This window comes from Nerophis lumbriciformis, linkage group LG15 (assembly GCF_033978685.3).
Source record: "Nerophis lumbriciformis linkage group LG15, RoL_Nlum_v2.1, whole genome shotgun sequence".
NCBI classification, from domain to species: Eukaryota; Metazoa; Chordata; class Actinopteri; order Syngnathiformes; family Syngnathidae; genus Nerophis; species Nerophis lumbriciformis.
The window spans coordinates 31,281,548-31,290,734 of record NC_084562.2 but is presented as its reverse complement, the minus strand read 5'-3'; the positions used below and the strand labels follow the sequence as shown (position 1 = coordinate 31,290,734).

At 39.2% G+C, this 9,187-nt stretch overlaps 1 protein-coding gene across 1 annotated transcript; it reads left to right on the top strand.

Moving 5' to 3' along the window:
• The first annotated feature begins 1,354 nt into the window (after window positions 1–1,354).
• On the top strand, window positions 1,355–4,229 carry LOC140679429 (otogelin-like protein). The gene is made up of 2 exons (XM_072914837.1): window positions 1,355–1,496; window positions 3,645–4,229. The coding sequence occupies exons 1-2, from the start codon at window positions 1,458–1,460 to the stop codon at window positions 3,843–3,845; spliced, it is 240 nt and encodes a 79-aa protein (XP_072770938.1). The 5' UTR covers window positions 1,355–1,457; the 3' UTR covers window positions 3,846–4,229.
• The last annotated feature ends 4,958 nt before the right edge of the window (window positions 4,230–9,187 follow it).

The window sequence follows — 9,187 nt, the reverse complement described above, 5'->3', positions numbered from 1 at the left end:
ACTTTATAGTATAATCACTGGATACATATAACAATTTAATTAATTTTTTTTCTTTTTACATTTTTTTTCTTTCCATGATGGCAGGTGAGGCCCCGCCTCACCTGCCTCTAGTGACCGCACGTCACTGATATATATATATATATATATATATATATATATATATAATAAAATAAATACTTGACTTTCAGTGAATTCTAGCTATATATATATATATATATATATATATATATATATATATATATATATATATATATATATATATATATATATATATATATATATATATATATATGTATTTTATTATATATATATATATATACATATAAATAAGATAAATACTTGAATTTCAGTGTTCATTTATTTACACATATACACACACATAACACTCCTCTCTACTCATTGTTGTATTTGAAAGTGCAATGCTTTGCAGCCAGGAGCACAGCATTTGAAGGAGCATAGGTATGGGCAGTGTAATATTCTGGGTTGGAGTCAATAACCAGGCGAGGTGATGAAGTTACGTCTCTTTACTTCATACTTCAGAACCGACTCCCACACTTGCTGTCATGGTGCGCAATACAACGTAAACCGTTGGCCAACTAAAAAGTAACCACAGAACACTAGTGTTCTGTGGTTACTTTTTGGTTGGCCAAGCGGACGTGACGACAGGCTGTCCTCACGGACCTGGAGAGGGCGTGCCTTAAGTCCGGCTGGAAATCGGGAGAAATTCGGGAGAATGGTTGTCCCGGGAGATTTTCGGGAGAGGCACTGAAATTCGGGAGTCTCCCGTAAAATTCGGGAGGGTTGGCAAGTATGACGGGAGCACTCTTGTATTTTTAGGATATTGCTGCGAAAATGTTTGTCCCGAAGTTTTGAACTGAACCACCAATTGAATAGCCCTCCTCTAGGGTGAGCAGTCTGCTTTCTAAGCACATTCAGTACTTTCAGCACTCTCGCTGTGTCATCATCAGTGAAGCAGCCTTGTGCATACTGTATGTGATGGTTCTCTGGTTTGCGTGTACAATAGTAGTTTCACACCTCTGCTTTTGGACACAGAAATTGGCGGATATATGTGACAGCTAATCTTAACCTGATGAAATTGACATAATGATAGCCTAACATTGAGATGTTAAGATCCTCCAGAGGCAGGTTTTATCAACCAGCACTTGTTTGTATTTTATGGAATCGTCTGAATATTTTTCATTGGCGTCAGGATCCTGACTATTTTTTTTTTATGTTTTCGACCTCCCCTCTTGACTTATGCTTTGACCAATCGCTTGTGCATGACGGATGTCAGTGCTTCTCTTTCCTCTTAATTCGTCTTTGTGACCCGCTGCATCTTCCCTGTGTTTGCTGTGTTTCTACAGAGGTTCTTCTATTCTGTTCTTGTTGAATTATTTTTATTTGGTTTGTAATCAGGCAAAGAAGACGGCAAACCCTGTCAGAAGGTGACAGTCAGGATGACGATCAGGAAGAATGACTGTCGCAGTAACCGGCCGGTATGTTTCATGTGTGGGTCACTCACTCACTCACTCACTCCTCTGGTAATCAATTTAATTTGAAAAATAAATAACAATAAAACTGAACTATTCATCCTATCATATTAAGTCATCATGCTGAGTCAGTGGGATCCCAATTTATTCCAGCAAACAGGAACATTAAAGGACGCTGGGAAACACTTTGATTTATTTTCACATTAAAGAATGCTAAAACCAATCAATTTTAGATCAATATATGCTAATCTATCTGCACAAAACATCTTAGCTTTGTGTTACAGGTGACAAATTAGCAAATCAGTGTGACATCTATGTATATTTATTAATATTGAATTCATTTTCATACTTTTTTAAAGTTTAAAACTGCCGGGGGCCGATAAAACCACGCTACGGTCCCTGGGCCAATTTCCCTGACACAGCCACACACGAAGAAGTTACAGACCTCCATGCTTTTCCAACTTTGTTGTTTGTTTTATCGTGTAGAATGACATTGGAGCACAAGATTATTCAATATGTCTGCAAACTCGACCGATGGATATTACTAGCTATCCCTGGAAAAACTTTTTTTTGATCAAGTATAGGGATCTATTCCATTGCATAGTTAGATTTTCTGCAGGAAGATTTGAGCGCACTGCTCGCTGCACAACAGCCATCTTAGTTTGGTTGACCACCGTTTTTTTCCGGGAAAAATTCACATGTCGGAATACAAGCAATTATTAGTTTTTGACTGTCGAGTCAATGGTTACCAATATAGTTTTGATAGTTTGCTGTGAAAACAGTAGTACCGTATTTTCCGCACCATAAGGCGCCCTGGGTTAAAAGCCGCGCCTTCAATGAACGGCATATTTCAAAACTTTGTCCACCTATAAGCCGCCCGGTGTTGTAAGCCGCATCTAACTGCGCTAAAGGAATGTCAAAAAAACAGTCAGATAGGTCAGTCAAACTTTAATAATATATTAAAAACCAGCGTTCTAACAACTCTGTTCACTCCCAAAATGTACGCAAATGTGCAATCACAAACATACGTATATCAACATGGACAGAGCTGCGTGAAAAAAGCCACCCGGCCTCTTCGCGTAAACTTAAACTTACCTTAACCACTCGCTCATCTTTTCTTCATCCATCCCTTCGAGTTAGCTTTTATGATGACGCCGGCTGGAAAGGTCTCTTTTGGCAAGGTCTTCCTTTTGAATATCACCATGGGTGGAAGTTTCTGGCCATTAGCATGGCAAGCTAGAACCACAGTGAAGGATGACTTCTCATTCCCTGTGGTGCGAATATTCACCGTACGTGCTCCCGTTGTATCCACAGTGCGGTTCACAGGAATATCAGTTGCTGTGAAATAGTAATCCGTGTGCGGATGGAGAGATTGCGTCTTTTCATGAACCGGATCCTTGTCGCTTTGTAGGAGCCATTTTGTGGTCTTTACAGATGTAAACACACAAAGGAAATGAAACGTACGGTGATATCCGCGCGCTTTTTCTTCTTCTACGCGGGCGGGTGGTTGCTTACAGTAGAAGAAGAAGCGCTTCCTGTTCTATGGGGGCGGGTGCTTACCTTGGCGGTTGCTTGCGTAGAAGAAGAAGCGCTTCCTGTTCTACCGGGAAAAAAGATGGCGGCTGTTTACCGAAGTTGCGAGACCTAAACTTTATGAAAATGAATCTTAATATTAATCCATATATAAAGCGCACCGGGTTAAAAGGCGCACTGTCAGCTTTTGAGAAAATTTGTGGTTTTTAGGTGCGGCTAATAGTGCGGAAAATACGGTAATCAATAAATGATCTAATTTTCAAATGCAGCAATGAATCACTATAATGTATGTTATACAGGTCTGTATTCCTCAGACTGCTGTTTCAACAATTGCATTAAAAATAATTAAAACGCCATTGTGAACGATAATATTAATTTGTATTTCTTGTTTTACTCAAACTACAGCAAGTTTAAAAAAAAAAGTGAATAATTCATGCAATAACTCTGTTTAGCATACGTTCATTTTTTTTATGTGGCCTGCCACCAACATTTTTTTTGACATAGTGTATACAGTACATGGATAGCAATAGTGGATGGTGTTAAACTTCTTATAGCCAGTGACAGTGAGCGCCAATTATTTTCTTCACAGCATTTGAAACGGTACTTGTCTCTGCCCTGCAGGTGAACATTGTTTCATGTGACGGGAAGTGTCCGTCTGCCAGCATCTACAACTACAACATCAACACATACGCTCGCTTCTGCAAGTGTTGCCGAGAGATGGGGCTGCAGCGGCGCTCTGTGCAGCTCTATTGCAGCGGCAACTCCACCTGGGTCAGCTACGCCATTCAAGAGCCCACCGACTGCTCCTGCCAGTGGTCCTAGAAATCATGCTGCAAATAACACTCCCCAAAAACACACACACATACGTAAACATATGTTCAGGTCTATCTGGGTGGGCAGAGCTGATAAGTACGATTATCTTTGCTTGCTGCAGTACTGGCCAGGAAGTAATGGCTGCAGTTGTACCTCCCTGGCAGCTGCAAACACACAAAGCACTGTGACATTTGACCTCCGACCTCTCGAGGCTAGTAAGAGACAGATTTACTTTGCAGGGATAGACATAGTCACAAAAAGGACTTACTACAGTAAAGAGCCAAAAAAAACATCACTTGAGTTTTATCTGTGAGAGTCAAGAGACTTCCATTGTGAGCAGTGTGTGCATTTTTTGGGAAATGCATACATTGAATAAAACCACTATTCACATCATTTTTTCACCTATCAGTATCCTTGTCCATTATTTTATCGGACAAGGAAAAAAACTATTATTGCATTGTTAGGCTTTGTTTCACCACTAGTTTTTTTGTACTTTAAAGCAGGAGTCTCAAACAAGCGGCCTGCAGGAACAATAAAGTGTCTCTACTTAACTCAATAGTTAAGTCTAACTGTGGCCTGCGCACCCTAGGCAGCTACACTTAAATATATTATGACAATCTTAAATCCCCACTACAAAGAACACTATATAATAACAGCGCAAACACCAAAATTACAGTGCAATAAACACATTGGGCAACACTAGGTACCTTTCACATTTGAACCAATACAGTACTAAATCCTGGTACCTGGGAATCAATACTGGTACTCAACGGTCCCACTTCTAGGTACCGTATTTAAGTTGCTCCGGAGTATACGTCGCACCGGCCGAAAATGCACAATAAAGACGGAAAAAAACATATATACGTCGCACTGGAGTATAAGTCACATTTTTGGGGGAAATTTATTTGATAAAATCCAACACCAAAAATAGACATTTGAAAGGCAATTTAAAATAAATAAAGAATAGTGAACAACAGGCTGAATAAGTGTACGTTATATGAGGCATAAATAACCAACTGGTATGTTAACGTAACATATTATGGTAAGAGTCATTCAAATAACTATAACATATAGAACATGCTATACGTTTACCAAACAATCTGTCACCGCTGATCGCGAAATCCCATGAAATCTTCTGCCTCGTTGTCGCTCCTGGTAAGCGCCGCTCCCTTTCTTTCTACTGCTCGATCGCCGTTTTCTGCTGCATATTTCACTACGTCCGGCTTGTAATCTGCAGTATATGATTTCCTTTTCGGTGCCATTTTAGTTCAGCCCATCTCAGTTTTTATAAGTTACCGCCAATGTTGATGTGATCCATTTTAATAGCTCCGGCAGTAGCGTATAGCATATAGCAGTTAGCATTCCATGACCCGCAATGCACTTCTGCCATGACCCTCCCCCGCCGAATTCTTATTGGTGACGTGTGTGTGACGATTGCGGACATTTTCTTCGTCGCTCACGGGAATGAGATAAATAATATTATTTGATATTTTACGGTAATGTGTTAATAATTTCACACATAAGTCGCTCCGGCCAAACTATGAAAAAAACGTCGACTTATAGTCCGAAAAATACGGTACTTTTGTGTGTGTGTTGATAAATGTTAATTGTTAAATATAAAACCCAACTTTTAAAAATGAGCTGATGACAAAAACTGTGCTGTCCAGTTGTTACATCTTGTTTTTGTATGACATTTCTTAGTCTCATTGGCAAATATTACATAGTAGACTTTGCATGCAATTCCAAGACGTTTTGATGGCTGCAGTGTGTAGGCTACAGTGGGTTGCTTAGCTAGGAAGTAGTCTTTGCCATAAAGCTGAATGTGCCAGTCTAGTCTGTTGCGCCATTCACAATGTTTGTACTGTAAGGGCTTGATTTACTAAGATCCAAATACCACACGCTGAACTGCATGTGCAATCAATAAAATGGTGTCTTGCGGGTGATCTACTAACACTGGGTGGGCAATTGAAAAGTGGTGCAGACCGCCTTATTTAAATGAGGATATTGCGTGCATTCAGGGCTTTTACCACGAAGACACTTGATCATTTTCTGCACATTTATGTTATCATGCTCCTACCTGTGTGCGATGTATTGAACCAGCAGCACACATTTATAATCTGTAACACCTTTTCGGAATCGCAGTCTTTACGACAGAAACATTTGCACACTGACACTTACCATATTTTCCGGACTATCAGCCGCTACTTTTTTCCTTCGCTTTGGGCCCTGCGGTTTATAACACGGTGCAGCTAATTTAGGGATTTTTCTTTGCTAGCAGCCAAAATGTTTTGTATTCAACAAATAGTTTTCAATACTGACAGAGGCACCGAAACGGTGTGTTATTGTTTGTGCTATGGTGCCATCTTTTGGACAAGTTTGCTCACTGCAGGTGCTGCGAGTTGAAAGTGTTCTCCCTGTTTTAAAGTGAAAGTACCAATGATTGTCACACACACACTAGGTGTGGTGAAATGTGTCCTCTGCGTTTGACCCATCCCCTTGTTCACCCCCTGGGAGGTGAGGGGAGCAGTGGGCAGCAGCGTTTTGTTCCTTGAATCGGAAGTATTCGTACATAGTGTTTCTGCTCAAAAGGATTCTTCATTCATCACTCCAAGCAACGTTTGTAAGTTTTACAATATAACTAATACAATTCATACTTACTAAACTGTCCCTTGTGTGACGTCTGTAGAATTGTTCTAAATCGCCACTTGATACTAACAACGAAATTCGATCGGTGCCTAAAAAGTACCGAATTTAGTACCCATTCCTATGAGACACAACGAGCAACTTCCTTTAGGAAAGCAGACGTGTGGGGAACTCAACACGTCAATATGCAATTTTAACATCCTATTTAATATTTATGATGACTTAAAGGGGATGCAAAACCAACTTTTCTTACCTGTTGCTCCTGAAAAGTCCTGAAAATTTTTAATCGAACCATAAAGGAAGACATGTCGCAAATATTAATTAAAAAAATATATATATATAATTATAAAAATATGCCTTCATTCATTCGAGACGTTTGGAATTCATCACTTTAGTGACATATGACTGGCCCTAACATTCACATGCATCCTCGCAGTTGCCATTGCTAATAAAAAGTAGCGTGTAGTTCTAATTGCTATCTGTCAGTAGACTCAATATGGAAGCGCTGAAAACTACAACATGGTAGCATGGTAGCAAACGCAGTTGAAACAGGCTTGGCCTGGAGGCACAAAAATAAGACCGCCCCAAAAAATAATGGCGATTCTAAAGAGACAGTCAGTAAGTGGCTTAAAGATGGTCTGAAAAACATCATCTATGCAGACTTTTGACCAAATATACACCATTACATGTTATGTAGACCTCAAGGAAGTGTTTTAAATGTAGAAAACAGGACCACTCTAAGGCCTAGCACTGTAGCTGCTGGTAGACATAGTTGGTACATTTTGTAATCATGATTTTTTACGCCCAACCTCTCCCAGACTGAGGTAAGCTGAGTTTGAGAGCCCTGCTTAAAAGAATGTTGTAATACGTAAGTAGGCTTCCAGCTGCCTGATGATATTTAATGGTGAATGAAGGACAAAAGATGAGTGACATTTGTTGTAGTTGTATTTATTCTAAGAGTGTCCCTCTACTGTATCTCCTTGGTGGTCCATCTTAGAAACATTTGAAGGAGATAGTTCCTTTATATTTAGAGATGGGAAATATTCTTTACTATATAAGATTAGCAATAGTGAGTTAGATTTGTATCCAGCTGTACATGGGGCACTTTATTTATTTATGAGAGACTGATAAAGCATGAATATGTGTATCACCTATCCACTACATTTGATTTCATTTATTATATTTGGTTTTAAAGTCTATTTAAAAACATGAAGTGAGCTGGAAAGTTTTGTATGCTAAAATGTTGAATCACATATGTTATAAATATTTCCTTGTTTACTGGGTTTCTGCTATTTCTGGACAATGTGTAGTAAAATATCATTGGTAAACATATTTCTGTCAAAGTCATTTTCTAGCAATTAGGCTATGAATGATCGTCTGAACTTTGATTCATGCAGGTAGAACTGAGAACACAAATGAAAAACCATTCAAGCTAAGATTTAATTATAAATGAGGCACCACTTCATGTAACATAATACCAAAGACCCGACGTGTTTTCACAATAATTGATGATCCAATGCTTCTTATGTGCAATCCTACTCTACCTGTAACTCCTTCATTGCGACCCGGACCCAGTGTAATGAAGCCACATTTTTCTGGCCCGCCACAAATAGATTTGGACCGCCACAATTTGGTGATGCTGTACCTGTTATGTTGCAGGATGAATTGTAACTGCTGTTTAACCTAACTCATTTTAGGAACAAAATGTGGGAGCGTGGTTTGAAGAGATTAAATGCATGTTTTGGAGTAATATGAATGGGAAACAAACTATTCAATATTTTTTTTTGTACAAAACTAGCAGAATTGAATAAACTATTTGACTTTGATTTTTCAAGATTGCATTATGTTTAATGTTTACATTGTATGTTCTGGCTGGGGGTCGAACGATATTTGCTGCAACAAAAAATTGATATTTAAGCACCTACACTACCAGGCATCACAGACACTTCAGTGTGAATTCAACCATATTTATATAGCACTTTCTCTTGAGACACGAAGCGCTTTACACAGTGAAACCTATTATCTGCAATCTTTAAGCTACAGTGTGGGTGGCACTGGGTGCAGGTGGTTGAAGTGTCTTGCCCAAGGACTCAACAGCAGTGACTAGGATAGCAGAAGCGGGGATCGAACCTGGAATCTTCAAGTTGCTGGCTTGGCTACTCTACCAACTGAGCCACTCTGTCCCAGTTCTCCCACACCTTCAGTTCATTTCACTTCATTTCCTTAGCGCAAGTTTTAGTCAACAACATAACCACCTATAAGTGGAGCACTAGACTCCTCTTGTTTGGATATTTGATTTGTCTTACTTAGTTTGTGATTGACACTACAGTGTGGAGTCCAACTCACTCCTATTTTGCATGTGCCTGCTGAGTGCTGACAAATCATTGTCACGTTGGTAAAAATGCATCCCCAGAAAGCCAGTCAATCAATTAAAGTTTATTTATACAGCCCCTTAATTACAAATGTCTCAAAGGGCTGCACAAACCACAATGACATCCTCGGACATCCTCTGATCCCACATCAGGGCAAGTAAAAACTCAACCCAATAGGAACAATGACAAACCTTGGAAGGGACCCCTTGGGTGACTGGTGCAATGGATCTAAATATATATATATATATATATATATATATATATATATATATATATATATATGTATATATATATATATATATTTTATTCATACACTACTCACAAAATGTTAAGGAT